The sequence below is a fragment of the Poecilia reticulata genome, linkage group LG1 (assembly GCF_000633615.1).
Source record: "Poecilia reticulata strain Guanapo linkage group LG1, Guppy_female_1.0+MT, whole genome shotgun sequence".
NCBI classification, from domain to species: domain Eukaryota; kingdom Metazoa; phylum Chordata; class Actinopteri; order Cyprinodontiformes; family Poeciliidae; genus Poecilia; species Poecilia reticulata.
Genome location: NC_024331.1, coordinates 9,811,218 through 9,829,362, shown reverse-complemented (window position 1 = coordinate 9,829,362; position 18,145 = coordinate 9,811,218). Strand labels below are relative to the sequence as shown.

The 18,145-nt window shown below is 41.2% G+C and overlaps 2 protein-coding genes across 5 annotated transcripts in view; both read left to right on the top strand.

Annotated features, from left to right (window-relative positions):
* The first annotated feature begins 4,078 nt into the window (after window positions 1–4,078).
* Window positions 4,079–9,247, top strand: LOC103474183 (tubulin beta-4B chain-like). The gene is made up of 5 exons (XM_008425355.2): window positions 4,079–4,342; window positions 6,022–6,130; window positions 6,213–6,323; window positions 7,070–7,314; window positions 7,388–9,247. The coding sequence occupies exons 1-5, from the start codon at window positions 4,286–4,288 to the stop codon at window positions 8,198–8,200; spliced, it is 1,335 nt and encodes a 444-aa protein (XP_008423577.1). The 5' UTR covers window positions 4,079–4,285; the 3' UTR covers window positions 8,201–9,247.
* A 100-nt stretch (window positions 9,248–9,347) lies between these two features.
* The window catches only part of dennd1c (DENN domain containing 1C), a 24,850-nt gene continuing 16,052 nt past the window's right edge, over window positions 9,348–18,145 (top strand). The window contains exons 1-15 of one of the 4 annotated variants that reach the window (XM_017304512.1): window positions 9,348–10,092; window positions 10,525–10,589; window positions 13,395–13,438; window positions 13,874–13,923; window positions 14,007–14,122; window positions 14,825–14,894; window positions 14,983–15,063; window positions 15,159–15,215; window positions 16,051–16,104; window positions 16,484–16,594; window positions 16,840–16,940; window positions 17,254–17,299; window positions 17,399–17,500; window positions 17,626–17,751; window positions 17,856–17,957. In XM_017304512.1, coding sequence (XP_017160001.1) covers window positions 10,567–10,589; window positions 13,395–13,438; window positions 13,874–13,923; window positions 14,007–14,122; window positions 14,825–14,894; window positions 14,983–15,063; window positions 15,159–15,215; window positions 16,051–16,104; window positions 16,484–16,594; window positions 16,840–16,940; window positions 17,254–17,299; window positions 17,399–17,500; window positions 17,626–17,751; window positions 17,856–17,957 — 1,083 coding nt within the window. In that variant the 5' untranslated portion in view covers window positions 9,348–10,092; window positions 10,525–10,566. Of the gene's footprint in view, window positions 10,093–10,524; window positions 10,590–13,394; window positions 13,439–13,873; window positions 13,924–14,002; window positions 14,123–14,824; window positions 14,895–14,982; window positions 15,064–15,158; window positions 15,216–16,050; window positions 16,105–16,483; window positions 16,595–16,839; window positions 16,941–17,253; window positions 17,300–17,398; window positions 17,501–17,625; window positions 17,752–17,855; window positions 17,958–18,145 lie in introns of all 4 variants that reach the window. The other 3 variants (XM_017304509.1, XM_008426559.2, XM_017304510.1) reach the window with 3 other exon arrangements.

The window sequence follows — 18,145 nt, the reverse complement described above, 5'->3', positions numbered from 1 at the left end:
GATGATGATGATGATGATGATGATGATGATGATGATGATGATGATGATGATGATGATGAAGCATTGACTTTCTTAGCTTTTTACAACATTTGAGCCACATGGCGCCACATCTGTTGAATAAATCAGAAAATGTATCAGGAAAAAAACTGTCAACTTCCACAGCTCTAATTCATCATTTGATACAACGTCCAGATGACTCAAGGCGCCACATTCATCTGTTTAAACAGTGGAAACCATATAGTTGGAATGTCAGGCCATATGTTTCGGGAGGGAACCATTCTGTGTCACAAAGATGAACATGTTCAGGTGCTAAATGTGCTCACTGATCCCAAATTGAAGCAAAAGACCTTGTGGAGATGCTTTCCAAAGCTGCTGAGAGAGCATCGTTATTCACAGGGAAACTACTCCTGGGCTAAAAATTGATTGAAAGGATCGCTTTTTGAAGAAATAGCCGTAGCTCCAAAAACTGCATAAAAACCCAGGTTACAGCTTGTTACTGCGCTGTGAGATGTATTTCTTTTGGAGACATGAGATCCAAAAGCTAAAAATGTTTTGGTCAAAATGGCCATTATATTTGGAGGAGAAATGAGCAAGCCTGAGAACACCGACCCCACTCAGAAATCCTGGTGCAGCATTATCAGGATGTATGCATTACATGCCTACTTTCCAGCTCAAGTCTTTTTCAAGACCTGGTATTATCTGTTTCCTCGTGCACTGGAATTCATTACTTTAGGTTTAATGCCTCTTTGTCCAGAATATCTTCCAAACCATCCCAAAAGTCTTCCTGTGTGGCCAGACACTACACTACCAAACACCAAAGAAGTGTGTTTTATGAGAAAATAAAAACATCATCCAAAAACGTTATTTTGGTTTCATTCTGGCACTTAGAAAATAAACAATGAAAAGCGGCTATTGACGACAGGCTTCAAGAGTTACCCAAGAGTGCAATATTTGCAATGTAAACGCCATTCTCTTCCACCAGAGGGCGGCAGACTCCAATCGGCTGCCTGAATTGGGATGAAACAAAGACAGACACTCATATCTACTGAGGGAGATTTGTGTGTGTGTATTTCTTCGTTTATTTCAAGAACATCAACTTTGTGTTCAACCAAACAAGCCCAAACTTACATTGAGTAACTAAATTGATCCAAGTGAGGTAAGATTTTCATCATATTTCAATAAAAAATACTTCTAATAACATTTTTTGCTTCTTGTGATTTTTATAATGTGAAATGCTGTTGCTTAAAAAGGTTGAGAATCACTGTTCTGTGGTGTGAAAAGTTGGAGCAGCAGCTTATCTGCAGCTGAGAGGGAAAGGTTAGATAAGCTCATCAGCTCTGTCCTGGGCTGCACCTCGACCCAGTGCAGGTGACGGTAGACAGAACAACTCTGGCTAAAATTGCACCAGTGCTAGGTAATGTCTCCCGGTCTGTGCTGTTGCAGAACTGGAAAGCTCCTTCAGAGTCAGACTGCTGCATCCTAGGAGCACAAAGTAGCGTTTTTACAGATCCTTCTCTACTCCAGCTGAATGTCATTATAACCATCACTGCTCCCAAAAACATCAAACTTACTAATCGTCTGCATCCCAACTGTTTGTAGTTTTGTCCCTTTGTCTTTTTTATTTTCTTGTAAGTAATCTGGTGCTGCTTCTTTTGCACATATATGCACATTGCGTAATTCTTTTTCCTAAATCATCCTTCTAAATTGTGCATGTCTTTTAATCTAGTATGCACATTTTAATAACTGTCCAAGTATAGTTGAGTATATACTCAGCTTCCCCACAGTGGGACAACGAAAGATGCTTTCTATTGCACTCTAATTGTATGACAGACTGAGAAATGTTTCAAAACGATATTTCGTGGTCTTGTTATTTTGTTATTTCATGTCAGAAGAACCTGGTCAAGGCAAACATCTATCAAGCTTTGAAATGTGTTAAAAAATTAGCTGCAGACTAGAAAGTATTCAAAGTCAGGAAATCAAAAGTCTCCTGATGTTTTTGCCCTGTTGGCTTCGTTTCAATAGTTTTCAGGCAGTTATTGAACTGTGGGTGTCATGGATTTGGTCCAAGGCCATTTGAGGTAAGGGTAGCGCTCAAGTCTGACACCAACCATGCACTTTCCCTTCGATCCCAATCCTCTCAAGCTACGGCTTTCAAACAGTGGTATGAGTATAGATGTAAAAAAGAAGAAAACGCCGGCTGGCTGCCTTTAGTGGTAATTTTTTTGTTTGCAATATTTTGCGATGTAAATATTAACTTTGAAGCGGTGCTGCAAAGTTTCAAAGTTCAGAAAAGTGAGCTTTTAAAACACACAAAAATGTTTTCTTAGTCCAAAATGTTTCAATAAAAATGCTGTCAAGAAAGATTTAAGTACTTTAGTTAGAAACTGAAGAGGAGGACGAATAAATGCAGGTGGATACTTATGCTTTGTTGCACAACTCTCTGAGTTTCATGTATCTCTAGATACATTTTTGGAATCAAAAGGAAATCAAATGTAATTAAACGTTTGAAAACCAGCTGCCAGGTTATATGTCCAGTAACCAGATTAACTAGTAAGAGAGAAACAAGTTGAAAACATCATGTTTCAGTGGCCTATTTCTAAAGACTTATGCAGCAAGATAGTTCTGTGTTTGAACCCAGGCTGGAGCCTTTCTGCGTGGAGGTGGCATGTTCTCCCCAAGCATGCGTGGTGGATATCCTTCTTGCTTTGTCTCAGTCCAAACAATTCTGGCCAACCTAAATCAGTGTTCAGTATCAGCCACTTTTCCATATCTTGTAGATTAGTGACCTTTCCAGAGACAAGCAGGACAAACGACCATGCTCTCACATAAGGAAAATTTACGGGAAATTTAAAAAGATAAAATCACCCCTCATGCATCCATGGGTGTGAAGAACATGCAAACTCTATGCAGGAAAAGCCAAGTCAGGATCTTCTTGCTGCAGGTGCTGACAAGTTCCCAATTGTGCAGCCCAGAATTGAGGACGCAGGCTCAAAACAAAACGTCGAATGCTGCTTTGTGACTTTTGCTACGGAGCTGTAAATTCCTTCATTTCACAGTTTGTTCTTACATAAATGTACAAAGTTATCACTAGTTCAAGTGTAAAATACATTTGGTGGAATCCATTTCTAAACTTTTTAATCTCTATTTAAGAACAAGTACAAAGTTACTTTTTTTTTTTTTAATTACCTTTTTTTTCTCAGACACCTTAATAATCAAACAACCCATCTTACACCTTGTAATGTTTGCACTGAATTGTTTGAAGAGATTAACAGGCATCTGTAACCTCAGACCAGTACCCAAAGATGAACCAGACTTGTGGAAATCTTCTTTATATTTTTCCTGATATTTTTATAGTATTATTTTATTTTCACACTACGTCATACAAGGAAACTGTTTTTCCTAAATGACCTAAGGACAGTAAAACTTTAGTTTGACTTAGATTGTGCTAAAATAAGTCATTTATATAGCACATGCATTAATGTGTTACAACTGCATGCAACTTCTGAAAGGTTACTTTTGTTCTCTCACTCTTAAGTCATGTTTGAAGCTGTCTTTTGAAAACGGTCTACTGCATGAAAATGCGGGCTGAGTGAGGAATGCATGCCATTTCCATATCATCACCCTGACTTCCTTCCAGCTTCTGTTGTCAAACATCCTGTCTCCATGGGCAACAACTCAAACAAATTAACAGGCTAAATATGGAATAATGGAAAGCAGCATTATTTTCAAAGCCAAAGCTAACATTGTGGACACTAAAGAAATTTTGAACACATTATATTTGTGTGTACTTGGAGGTGGGAGAAGGGTTACGCATTCAAATAGAGCGGACATATTTAGACTACTTCACTGTGTCTCAAGCTCTAAACTGGAACGTTATAATCTCCGTATTATGCAATATAGCGCCATTGTTTTTTTTTTTTTTTTTTTTACATGTTATTCCAACGAAGATTAGTCTCTTCGCTTTCCTGCTCTCTTCCAGCCGGCCGGTTCAGACAGGCCATTTGCACCGGCTGTGCCCAGTTTTCGTTGCCATGGAGATGACGTAATTCTGCAGCACATACAGGCACGGCGCAGCCGCGGTTGGATGGGAAGGGCGAGACAAGGCAGCTTAAAACCCTGTTACAAACCCCTCCGCCATTCAGCCAGGCTCCCTACTCGACAGAACCGAGTCGCAAGAAAAGAAAAAAAGGGGGAAAAAAAAAACCTTTAAGCTTTTTTTTCTTCTTCCCACCTTCCTTCGTTTCTCAATCAGTTTGCATACTCCCCGCACCGCAGCAGCGACAACATGCGTGAGATTGTGCATCTTCAGGCCGGGCAGTGCGGGAACCAGATTGGAGCGAAGGTAGGGAGAGAACAGAAGAGCCAAACGAACCTTTGGGGGGTTTTATCTACCCGTTAACAATGGCAACCGAGTTTTATTGTTTTAAATGTAACTAAATACAAGCTGGCTGCTGCTGGTCGTGACATGACAGCTGGTGAGACAGCCCGCTGTTCCCAGGAAAGACTAAGTAGGTCAAACATAGCGCGCACAGGAGAGCCGTGAAGGCAGCGTACAATAGCATCCTTCAGGATGGGCGGCGGCAAGCCGAGACATCCCCGCTGCTGTCACATGAAGCCCGCTGAATGGCCGACTGCTGTACTCGACTGGAGCCGCACCGCAAGCGGAGAACGTGTTTGTGGGAAGATATTCACGTTAGTTTTTAAATTGAAATATGAAATATTGTAATAATTAATATGCGTGGGCGTGCGCGCGCATGTAGCCACAGACGTACAGAGGGGTGTGGCTCAGACACCGAATGCACTGGAACGACATGCAAATAAAACATGTCGCATTCATGCTATTCGCTTGATTTTTTTATTTGGCTTTATCAAATATCAGTCATTCTTCATATTAGTAAGTTCACCATTATATTTAAAAATATGAATGTTTGGACAAGAGTTGAATATAAAGCACAAACCATATAATCAGGGAATTTTGAATGCATCAAGACCATGTGTGAAGGTGAAAAAAATCAAATTCTGGGATGATTTATGTCTGTCAATTTACATCGCAATGGATGAACTAAATGAATAAAAGTACAAAAAAATATGCATATTTTACAAAGATGATTTGTATGAAGAACAATCTTCCATTCATGTTGAGCATTTTCCATCCATCCATCCATTTTCTTGACACACTTGTTCGTTAGTGGGGTCAGGAGGGTTGCTGGTGCCCATCTCCAGCTAACGTTCCGGGCGAGAGGCGGGGTCACCCTGGACAGGTCGCCAGTCTGTCGGAGGTTGAGCATTTTAGGAGACTGAACTCAATAATTGTGTTTTTAAGGCTTAAACAAACCTCTCACATCTGTAAAGGTGAGCTGCTTGGCGGTGAAAACTAATATGCCCATATTCATACTCATAAGCTCAGTCACTCATATGTTCAATGAAGAGAAGAAGTAAAAGACTGAAATGGAGGGAAAAAGTGGTTTTCACCAGGAAACCCATATAGTTTTGTGTTCTTGTTATCTCAGGGAGAGACAAGGACAGCTTTGGGAAAGTGGCATATTTCTATTTGTTAAAAAAACATTTTCTCTTTTGCTCGAGATTTGTGTGTTTGGCTCCACCCTTCGAATGGCAGTGTTATTGTCACTGTCATCATGAACAATCAGAGCAAACTCAGAAATCTGGCTCATAATCAAGATGATTTGTTTAGGCTTACAGATCACTTGGATCTTTTTTAAAAAAGAGAAATTAGTTTCTTGATAATCAGACAAAAATCTTTAATTTTGAAGCCTTTGTGTTGCATAATTATTATTCTATATATTTTTAGTTTTTGTGCTTGTTATAAACACTGATTCTTGTACATGCAACCTGCAGTATTGAATATAGATTCAAGTTATTAGAGCAGATGTAAACCCCCTGTTTCTTTAAGCATGGTGGGATGTGCAGTAATTTATTACACCCTGTGCATTCAGGATTTATATTTTTTATTAACATGTTCATTTCATTGTAACTAATCTCTCATGCCCCATGTGTTTGAAGTTCTGGGAGGTGATCAGCGATGAGCACGGCATTGATCCGACTGGAACCTACCACGGGGACAGCGATCTGCAGCTGGATCGGATCAACGTCTACTACAATGAGGCTTCAGGTTTGATTATGTGATTTGTCTCAGTATTTAAACTCTATTTAGAAATTTTACTCGGAAAAAACAAATAACTTATCTGTTCCAGGTGGAAAGTACGTGCCAAGGGCCATCTTGGTAGATCTGGAGCCTGGCACGATGGACTCTGTCCGCTCTGGCCCTTTCGGACAGATCTTCAGGCCAGACAACTTTGTCTTTGGTACGTAACTCGGAGCGTGCACTTTAATTTACTCTATCAAATCCAAACTATTTGGTTTGTCTCTGTTATACTTAATAATGCATAACAAAGCAAGAGAGAATTTCTATGGGATTAGTATGAAAAATTATTAAACTGGGAGATAATTGAAATCCCAACTAGATAAAAGCACAGATAAAATATAAAGTGGAGGTGTGTAGCAATTAGCAAAACATTGATCTTACAAGATGTTATGCAATATTTGCTTCACAGAAGCAAGACTCAATTTTTGAGAAAACAAAAATATCCCACTTTTTCTTTTGGTTTTCATTTGGGGACTAATTGTTACAGTTTTCAAAATAAAGTCTCCCACATACTCTGTGTGGCCGGAGTCGTGCGGACACTGTTCGCAGGCGGTTCAGATTTCATAGTCGAGCGTTTCAATTACCCACATTTCTCATGACAAATTCCTTCATTTCCCACAATCTGAATCGATGCTAGCAAGTTTGATGAGCTAGTTGGTCATCTAGCCCCGTTTCTTCTCCACCAGGGCAGACGCCACACACCTGTGATGTGCGTCCTTGTTGCCGGTTGCGCCGACTCTCAACTTTCAGTGTTTTCAACTCGGTGTCAGGCACACAAAACAGATCAATGCCACCATCATTTGAGAAAGCATTGCTTTGTTTTTTTCCAGAAAACATTGTGGTGTTTTAATATTGCAAAGTATGTTGTCATAGCAACAGTTCAGCACCATAATCCTGCCATTACAGGCCAGAGTGGAGCAGGCAACAACTGGGCAAAAGGCCACTACACAGAGGGAGCCGAGTTGGTGGACTCGGTCCTGGACGTTGTGAGGAAGGAGGCCGAGAGCTGTGACTGCCTTCAGGGCTTCCAACTCACACACTCCCTGGGCGGGGGCACCGGCTCCGGCATGGGGACCCTGCTCATCAGCAAAATCCGGGAGGAGTACCCCGACCGTATCATGAACACCTTCAGTGTGGTTCCCTCTCCCAAGGTACGATGATCGTGTCGGTTTGCTTCTTGGTATGCTTTAGTTTTCACCCTGAACTTGAGCGTTGCTTGCGCAGGTGTCGGACACCGTTGTGGAGCCCTACAACGCCACCCTCTCTGTGCACCAGCTGGTTGAGAACACTGATGAGACCTACTGCATTGACAACGAGGCCCTATACGACATCTGCTTCCGCACCCTCAAACTCACCACACCCACTTACGGAGACCTCAACCACCTGGTCTCTGCCACCATGAGCGGGGTGACGACTTGCCTGCGCTTCCCCGGTCAGCTCAACGCCGACCTCCGCAAGCTAGCGGTCAACATGGTACCCTTCCCTCGTCTGCACTTCTTCATGCCCGGCTTCGCGCCACTCACCAGCAGGGGCAGCCAGCAGTACAGAGCTCTCTCCGTGCCCGAACTCACTCAGCAGATGTTCGACGCCAAGAACATGATGGCAGCCTGCGACCCCCGCCACGGCCGCTACCTGACCGTGGCCGCCGTCTTCCGAGGGCGCATGTCCATGAAGGAGGTGGACGAGCAGATGCTGAACGTGCAGAACAAAAACAGCAGCTACTTCGTGGAGTGGATCCCCAACAACGTCAAGACGGCCGTGTGCGACATCCCACCCCGCGGGCTCAAGATGGCCGCCACCTTCATTGGCAACAGCACGGCCATCCAGGAGCTGTTCAAGCGCATCTCCGAGCAGTTCACCGCCATGTTCCGGCGCAAGGCCTTCCTCCACTGGTACACCGGAGAGGGCATGGATGAGATGGAGTTCACCGAGGCGGAGAGCAACATGAACGACTTGGTGTCCGAGTACCAGCAGTACCAGGACGCCACGGCCGAGGAGGGAGAGTTCGAGGAGGAAGGAGAGGAAGAAGTCGCCTAAGGCTAACAGTCACTCATATTTCTCATTGGCACTCATCCATCCTTTTAGCCAAGTCCTACTCTGCTCTTTTCTTTTTAGTTTTTGCTTTTCCTTCCTGTCTTGTCCTTTCCCTGCTCTCTTATTCATGTCATCTCTTCCCTGCCTCTTCTGTTTCTGGTTCTTCACCTTTTTCCTTCTTCCGGCAGAGTAGGATTCACACACTAAAAACATAGCTGACCTTTGTAGCGGTATCAAAGGCTGCATTCACACAGCAGGTCTTGATGCTCAATGCAGATTTTTTTTTGCTGAAATACAATTTTTTTGTGCGGCCGTTCATACCAATTAAATGTAATGAGACTTGTGTGTGAACGTGTATGACCCCCAAAGCGAGCCGACTGGAGGAACGTTGACGTCACGCAGCAGCGCACAGTTTACTGAAGTAACAGTGTATTTATTGATCTTAAAGTAATGGGAACCAACAGTATCGTAATAAGAGACCAATAAAAAGAAAGTACAGCTAACAGCGATGGCCTTTGGAGGATCATCGATTGCTTAGTCTGTAGCGAAGTCTGTTTGGATGTTTAGTCGGAACCAGGAGTGGTGGGATTGTGATGTGATGCGCTTTCTTGATACAGACTTATGTCATAGTCATAATTTTCAGCCATTGTTTGCATCCAAATTGACTACATCTGCTGCAGAGTTACAACGTATGTCTCAATGATGTGAATGTAGGATTAAACTTGACATGACCGTTCARACTGCAGATCCTTTGAAACAATCGGATACATGTGGAGGTGGCCCAGATTGGCTTTTTGGAGGTTGAAAAGATCGAAACTGGGCCGTTCAGACAGCTGCGAAAAGTCGGACACGGGTCACACATGGGCGAAAAACAGCGGATTTGGGTCACATTTGCCTGCTGTGTGAATTTAGCCAAAGACGTGTGCAAGTGTTTTTTTGTCAGTAGCATTTTGTTCATTGTCATCATCACCAGATAATCTTTCACACTGAGCCCAGTTTGATCACTTGTCTGATTTGGCATTGGTTGAAATAAATATATTATTAAACAAGTCTTTGTCTGTGGGATCATTTCTGTAGCTTGAGGTTCAGCTTGAAGGTATTCTTCATCAAATGTTTTTCATTTATTGTTAGATTGCCGTTTTTTTAAATTCCCTTTCAGTTTTCATCTCGGATGACAAAAAAAACTTGTCAAAATGGAGACCAATACTTTTCAGATGCCTTTGAGTGACACAAGGGGGCAGCAACGGGTCTGTGTGTAAAGTGCCTTTCTGATCAGGATGTGGATTTCTTTTGGCTCTTTGCAGCCGGTGTACATGCAGTGTTTATCTAACTTTTATTTATTTGAACAATAGCCGGGACACCTAGTCAACTGTTCTCAATAATGACGCATTAACTAACATAAGGGTGCATGACTGCACAAATCAAGTAAAACCGGATTCTCGCTGACGGATCCACTGATGTCAGAGCTGTAAAACTGCATCAAGCCTGCATACTCTGAGCTGTTCTGTTATTTAGAGATTCACCAAACAAACAGCAGCAGGTATTGGCTAAGAAGGACATTTTAATTTTGAGGAAGATGTCATCCGTCGACCTTATGAGCACTTTTAAATTTAAACACGAAATAACAAATTACGAGAAGTCCACATCTGAGAGGCTGTCTCATAACGCGCGTCATTTACACATTGACAAGAACATATTCAGATAGATCAGGAAGTGTTTTGTCACTCTGGCGCTGACTGAGCAGACTGCTGCTTCTGCTGGCGGTCTGCCCTCATCTGTAACGGTGCCTCATCAGAGCAATGGCACTCGTCTAGCAGAGCCCCGAGGGCCTTCATCTCCTCCAGGACAAACACATGGAAACAGTCGCATTCAGGCAGGATGGGCTCCAGACTGAAGTAAGTTAGTCGGCTTATGATTTATTTTTGTCGACCTCCATCATTTTCTCTTTCTCTCACTCAGTTCTTGTGGTTTCTATTAACTTCCTCTCACAAAACTGCACAGGAAGTTTAATGCAGCAACTCTTCTGCCCTTGTATTTGCTGCCACAGACATAACAGTGGACTTATTCTAATGCCTGTATTAAGCAGATTTTATTTACTAAATTTGACATGCATTTATCTGTATATGAAGCCTATCATCAGCAGTAAAACCTGTCTTTGAATGTAATAACACTGATATTTTATATTGCTCACAGTCAGATTCAAATTGGAGTAAATGTCTTAACAACTTTTTTGTATTATTACAATTAATTTCTGAATTAATGTGAACACACACGTCAAACTCTTAACAGAAATCTCACATGCTTGGTGTTCATGTGCTTCCTGTCAGACAAAACCCCGAGCGAACTTTCAACTGGTTCTTTGAAGCGACATGCCCTGTAGCCAGAGACAAAGGTAAGGACAGCTGTGGCTTCTGGATCGGCACACACACCCAGACAGAACRGTTCACACATGTTTGGCTCCAATCTAATAAGCACTGCTTATGTTCATCATCTTCCATATCAGATCGTTAAAGTACGCTGAGAACAAAGAAGACTGTGGGTTTGTGGTCTCTGCTTCTAAATATGTGACTTTAAATCTCATGTAACATCTGCGTCGATTTGGTGAAGCTTCAAACTTTATAAAAAAGTCTCAGATTTGTTTTACTAGTAGAAGGCATGGGTAAAATTTGACCATTTGATTTGGTCTGCTTTTATTGTTTCGGGCGCTACATTGTGATTTCATTCACAAAATTCCCTTTGTAATACTTATATACATATAAACTGACACTGATGTTTTGTCTACTACAATGAAGTTACTCATCAGATGTTTTTTTCTGTCACTCTTTGTATCTCGGACTTGTTTTATTTCGACATGACTCAATGGATTGCACAAACTGGATTGCACAGTCTGTGAGTCATGACTCAGTCATTACACCGGCGTTTTGACAGCGGACTTGAACATCAATTAATATTGGTACATGTGAATTGGAGAAAAAAATGAAATATCTAAACTTTTTAAGTGTGAAGCTGTTTGTGCTGTTCTGACAGTCACACATTCTTCCTGTCATGTGATCAGAAGAAAACCACAAAGCCTTTTTAGTCACAAGTAAACCCAAGGAGAGCATCCTGTTAACTCTCTGTGAGAGCTGACAGCTGACCCGATCAGATTTCACATTCAAGATTATTTAATCATTTTTAAACATTTTTTTTTGTCTAGTAAAATTACTAATGTGTTTTTTTGGCCACAATTAACTATTGATATGATTAAGTATTATTTCAATAATTCAGAAATTAGAAAAATGAAACTTTTATAATGATTCATTAGACTCAAGATAACATATTTCAAATGTCTATTCGTTATAAATCTAATCACGATAACTTACAGCTAGTGATAGTCCAAAATGACAAAGTTAGTCCGGTAGAAACACAGAAATGTTTAATAGTGAAATGTGAAGTGATGGATCATGGCAGTCAGGGGGGAGACCTGACTGTTGATCAGCTGACAGTCCTTGACACCCTGTAGAGTTAAGCAGGAGGAAAGCGCGGTGGAAACAGATGCACAAGCAGAAGGTTAAAAACAGCATCAGCAGGGTTCAGAGGAAAAGCCCGTTCAAGAGTTTTGGGGGAGTTTCTCGAGGTTTGGACCGCAGTGCTTCACATCAGACACACATATCCATGGGAAGGAAGATGCCTTTCTTATGTGATGTCAGTCCTGAACCAGGGCTAATGAAAAAAGACAACTCTGTAGCTCAGTGGTCCAAAACCTTTTTTTTAATGAAAGTAAATGAAAGCGTATCTTGCTTTTCAATTAGAAAAAAGGAGAGCCAGAATTCTTGAGGTCCACTGTGACGTTTCCACAGTCGGTGAGGATTCAGGGAGTTATTGCCTTTTGTTTGTGTTGGTTCACAGCTGCTTACCTAGAAATATTGGAGCAGTTTGTGCTTCTGTTTGCTGACAGTCTTTACAGAAATGCTCATTTTATTTTCCAGCAGGACTTAGTATGTCATCAATGTGCTTGGCATGATTTCTTTCATGAGCATCACTGATTATTGGGTTGTAAACCTGGCTGACGTAAACCCCAATGGATGATCTCTGGAATATTGGCAATATATTTTGTAGCACCGTTCACATATAGGGTAATTAAAACTGAGCTACAGAAAAAAAAGGGGACAGAGTTTAAAACATAAACTGATGACAGAAATTTTCTGACAACGGGAAGGAAATCTGAATACCCATAGATAAGCTAATTAAACATGATTAAAATAAATCTCTTAACTGTTGTGTTTGGTTGCAGTAATAGTTTGAGTCCTGATTCAAAGGAAAAATCTGACTAAATGCTGCCTCACCTCATTTGGTTCTGGTTCCTGGAAACGAGGAGTAAACAGGTCATTGACAACCTGAAGGGTTTTTTATGTCGTTCATATCTGACTAGCAACTCTGAAGTGCATTTATGACCAAGACCATTCAGTGACTTGTAGACCATCGACAATATTTCTATTATTTTACAATAAGGGAGTCACTGAAGGACTGGTGTGGTATGATCCGTGTTCCTGGTGTTGGTCAGGACTCTGGCAGCAGCATTTTGGATAAGGTGCACCAACTTGCTAATTTTTTGTTTGTTGTAAAAACAAGCATAAAATAACAGCGTACAGAAGTTATTTTGGGTCCTGTTTTTACAGGACATCCCTTATTCTGGTGATGTTTTAAGGCGGTATAGTTGGTTGATTTATTATTAGGCTTGGTTAACTCTTCTAGATTCAGCATGAAAACAACTATTTTTATTTTTTTTACTCTCTGTGGTCTTTAGTTCCACAGAATCTAGATCAGTTTTGGTTTTGACCTCACGCTTTTTAAAAGAAGGCGATGAGAGATACCAGACCTAACAACGCAAACAAGACCAGTGTTGATGCAACCCAGGAACATCTCAGCAGGGGAATTGTCTCCATGCTACTCTGCATTGATGCAGTAATTAATGGAAAAGGAGCCCTTCCTAAATACTGGGGGATATTCTCTAAGGTACATCACACATATGTTTTGTAGTTGAAAGAATAATACAAGTTCTAAAATAATATATATAACTGTATCTATGCAATGTTTGTGTCTGAACTGAATTTGTTTGTTTTTTTTGCTGAAAATTAAACTTATTGAAATGCATTTGTGTGATGTAGTTTGTTCATTCATTTTCATAACTTTTTTTTTTTTTGCTTTAATTTTGCAGATCCTGGAGTAAGGTTTCAGTTTCCAGAAGACTTCAGGGACGAGGTAGCCTCTGCTGCTCCAGGGAATACGTTGTTGGGAATATATTTTTGAAATGATCACAGTAGCTCGACTTTACTCTTCGAACACTGGACATATTTTGTGTGGCTGTTTAAGGACTGACCTTATTTAAATTGAACTTTAACAAACAATTCTTGTTCAAATTTAGGCTAAAACAGAAACCAAAAGTCAGGCTTTTTAAATCCTAACTTTTATTGATGTGTGAACATCCTTTTTTACCTTTCACTTTCTTTTCTTATTACATCCTCTAACTGTTTACAGTGGAGACAATAATGCTTACGTTGCTCAGCGTGTAACACCTTAAACCTGAAGTAGTTTCCAAAGTCGACGTGAGGCGCATGAAGCTCTTGTACTTTAACATAACCGTCTTTGTTTGTGTCTCTCGCTCTGTATTTTGCTCATTAATTGCTTATTTTCCAGGAATCCAGTCAAACTTTGCCCAGGTTCTGCTTCCCGTACGACATCCAAAGGTGAGTATAAACTGGGTTTTTGCTGGTCACACCTCCCTGTCTGGTAAACTTGATCTAATTACCTCGCTCGTCTGTTCAGACAGAGGGATGTGGTGGCCGTGCAGCACTTTACTTTTGTTCTGACTGATCTGGAGGGATGCCAGCGCTTTGGTTTCTGTCGCCTCACCAACAGCACACAGACATGCCTTTGCATCCTCAGGTATGCTTTTGTCTGCATGTTTAACCTTCATTTTGTGCTCCATCTGTGTCTGTTGGACACACACACACACACACAAAACATGTTCTTTGAAAGATTGCCATGGAAATATTTAATTTTCTTTGTATTCCATTATTGACTTTGTACCTCACTGTAAGTAACAAATATAAATACATTTTCTGAATTTTAACCACTCGAATTGCCATTTTCTGCAATCAAATTTCTCTCTCGTTCTTCAGGAAAAAAAAAAACATTAAAAGTTTATGTCATTTCCGATCCTATAAATTCTAGTTAAATGGGGGAGTATTGTCTTAATCAGGGAGATTTTTTTTTTTTTTTTTTTATGCAGAGGTTTTAGTAAATAAATTATTCCACCTGGGTCCATTGGACTGACCAAAGAGGCTTAAAATTACACATTTCTTATGGATGTCATTGTCGTTAAGATTCATAGTTCATTATGATTTTTTTTATTGCTGAAATCTTAGTGTCTTAGTGCAATTTGTCATTTTTTGTTGGGGCTTTCTTGCGGTTAGAGACAGGTGGGGGTAAAACTGAAAGCATAACTGTGATCAATTAAAATGTTGTGTTAAAGAAAAAAGGTCATTATTTCATYACATATTTTACAAATTACTAGATACATTCACAAGGGAATCGATTCTTTCCTTTAAAAAAACAATGATTTCATCCCGTACTGATTTCAAACAGTTATCTCCCGTGGTTCGAGGTGTTCTACAAACTTCTCAACAATCTGGCCGACTACCTCTCTAAAGGACAGGTGAGTTTTCCAGTTCCTAACCTGTAATCTCTACTCTCTCCACACTGTTGCACGAGCATCGCGTGAACATGACCCACCTCTTCGACAGATCAACGAGATCAAAGCGCTCCTGGCCACGCTCTACAAGCAGACCATCCCGCTGGCTYCCGGATCCGTCACCCTGCAGATGGTAAATCTCTTAACTAGCCAACGAGAACCCGGGGAGTCACACTTGAGTTTGAACGTGCTCTGTCAGTGGTTTGCGTGTTGTGTTTCTTTCCTGAGGGAGAGCAGCTTTTGGTGAGCACTGAGGTGTCCCGTTCTGTCGGACTCACAGAGGGGGTGAGTGAGTGCCACAGGAGTCCATGTGGCCCAGAGGCAGATCCAGCCGGGCCTGTTCAGACTAACGCTGGCTGTCTGTGCTTGATGACTTCAGCTTTTTTTTGTGTGAACTAAAACTCTGTTGACTCACCCCTCTGAGAGATGACATGTCTATGCTGATCCTAACACAGTTAACACGAGCTAGCTTTCATTATAATCTACAGTCTGTTTAAAAACCCATGACTAATGCCTCATCATGGAAATGGTTTGTCTGAGAATTTACTYCATCTGGCTCCAAGCTACAGCTTGTTGTATCATCTTTGTTTTTGTGTTTGGGTTTCATTCCAAAGTGACAAAGCCATCTCCAGCAGCTGCRCATTTCTAATTCAATTCACCTACAAATTAACCCCCTGATTTTAAATAACTCTTGTGTTTSGCATCTGTGTCACGGCATGCAATGAAATGTTGATGTAGTTTTGATTGCAGCATAAATACGRTTTCTTCAGTCTGAATGYAGACTTTGCATCCAATGATGGGAAGTTTAACAAGATGCATATGGTGCACTGTTAGGCTTTKACAGGAACAGATGGGGTTAATGGTTCMAAAACAGATATTTGACTTRAAGCTGTGAAAGAGAAAATTGCTCAAAAGCAGCGCAGTCTRCATGTAAAAGCACAATCATTGGGCTGATAATTTTGGAATAAAAATGGACAATGTTGCAGCCTTTTATTCACATATGCACCAAGATGTTAGACTACATCCACGATGCTGTAAAAAAGTACATCCTCTCTATTTTCTTCCCTTTTTCTTACTGTGGCTTTACGGTTGTTTTTTGTTGTCGTTTTTTTCTGGACAGATTCCATATTTTATCGCTCCAGATCCAAAGAGTCTTCCTTCTATTCCTGAAAATGTGAGTATGGTWGCTTAAGTTAATTAGCTATGACTGAGTTTGAGCTGTTTTGCAAAACCTTTTGGATTTTAGATGTGCAAATCTGATAGAGACGTACTCCAAAAGTCCTGGCGCTTCTGCAAGTCTCAACTCGGCGAGGCTAAAGATAAATATATTAATKTATATCCCACTTTTGTGACACTCATTCATGAGCAGTTTTGAACWGTTTSTGTTTCTTCCAGTTCAGGGTTTTGCACTACTTTGTGTTGGGCTGTCTCATAAAATCCCAAAGAAATCCATCAAAGTTTGCGATTGTAATTTGACCAAATGTCAGAAATTTCTAGGGGCATAAAATTCCAGAACAAAACACAAACACACCCTGTCTCTTTGGCTTCGCTAGAGAAACCTGACTGAACTGATAGTAGCAGTAGATGTCGGGAATCTCCTTCAGCTCTATGCCAGCATGCTGTTCGAGAGGCGGATCCTCATCTTCGCCAGCAAACTCAGCACCGTAAGACGCAYGTTTTCATTTCCCCTTTTTGTTGCACGGTATTAACACATCTACAGCAGCCTGATCATACTCATACCTCAAACAACACTTATTTTTGAAGTGCGATTWKACCATTTCTAAACATTGAGTTAAAATGTCCTTGCTTCATTTTGTGACAAATACAACTCTCTRWACTYGTTGATCACATGTGAAGTAGATAAGCATGCATGTGTACGTTGAAGTTCTCCTCCATTTTGTGTGTGCAGCTAACGTCTTGCGTACACGCTCTGAGTGCTGTTTTGTACCCRATGTACTGGCAGCACATCTTCATCCCTGTCCTGCCACCACATCTACTCGACTACTGCTGGTGAGAAGTCCAGTCAGTCTGTCCGTCCGTCCATCCACCCTWACCCCAACACTAACACACCAATCCGCCTACACGTAAACTGCGAAAACACAAAATCTTAAGTGACAGAATTTGCCAGTGGATCTAATATGTTTAAAACAAGATCCTGCGTCTTGCTAAAAAGMTTYTTGCAATTAGTTTTGTGTTATTTCAATCTTCCTAAAATATTTGCTGTAGAAGCTAAACAGAAAATATTTGGCGWGGTTTTGTGTTTTTGCAGTGTGGCTATTTACCTGATGATGGAATAACGTGATTTCCTTTTTTGCGGTTCCAGTGCGCCCATGCCTTATCTGATTGGAGTCCACACCAGTCTTTCGGAGGTAACCGAGTCGCTCACATCCCCCCACCAGCTTTATTCGCAAGTTGATCAAGTTTATTCTTACTGCCTGTCTTCTCGACAACATATTTCCGTCCATTAGCAGGTGAGGAGTCGAGGGCTGGAGGAAGTGGTTATTCTGAATGTTGATACAAACACTCTGGAAACCCCCTTTGATGACCTTAAGAAGATACCTGCAGATGTGGTAAAAACACATTTATTCAGGTCTTTGTAATTTCAGCGAGTTGCTTTGTGTTAGTTGAGCATGCCAGCTGTTCCATGGATAACATCAGGCAGATATCAGCAGGTTTCCTGCATTTATGTGCTCAGATGTCCGGCCTGAAAGTCTGCTTAAAGCGACAGGCAGTGTCTCCTGGCTGTGGTGTTTCTCGAGCTTTCCTGAGGGCTCAAGCTCTGCTGTTCGGAGGCTACAGGGACGCCCTGCAGGGCGACAAGGTCTGTAACTTGATTAGTTAACACCAATGTTCTCCTTTCTCCTTGCAATTGCAGAATGTATTTGTTGTGCTTGCTGCTCATTCTATATGCGTCTCTCTTCACAGGAAGGTGACATTTATTTCTGTGAAGAGGTTTTTTTGGATCACAAGTCTACCAGCATGAAGCAATTCCTGCAAAGCGCCATTCATTTGCAATCCTTCAAGCAGGTACACAGCGACCTCTGCTGGGCATGTTTCCTGAGGCTTAAAGTGAAAAATACAATAAAAACTTCGCAGTCGGTTAATTGATGAGACTGTGTGTCTCTGATTCAGGAGTTAATGGAAATTTGTTCCTTTAAATGTGAGCTAATCTAAAATCTATTAAGTTTTAGAAATACTGTATGCACCGTGCTCAC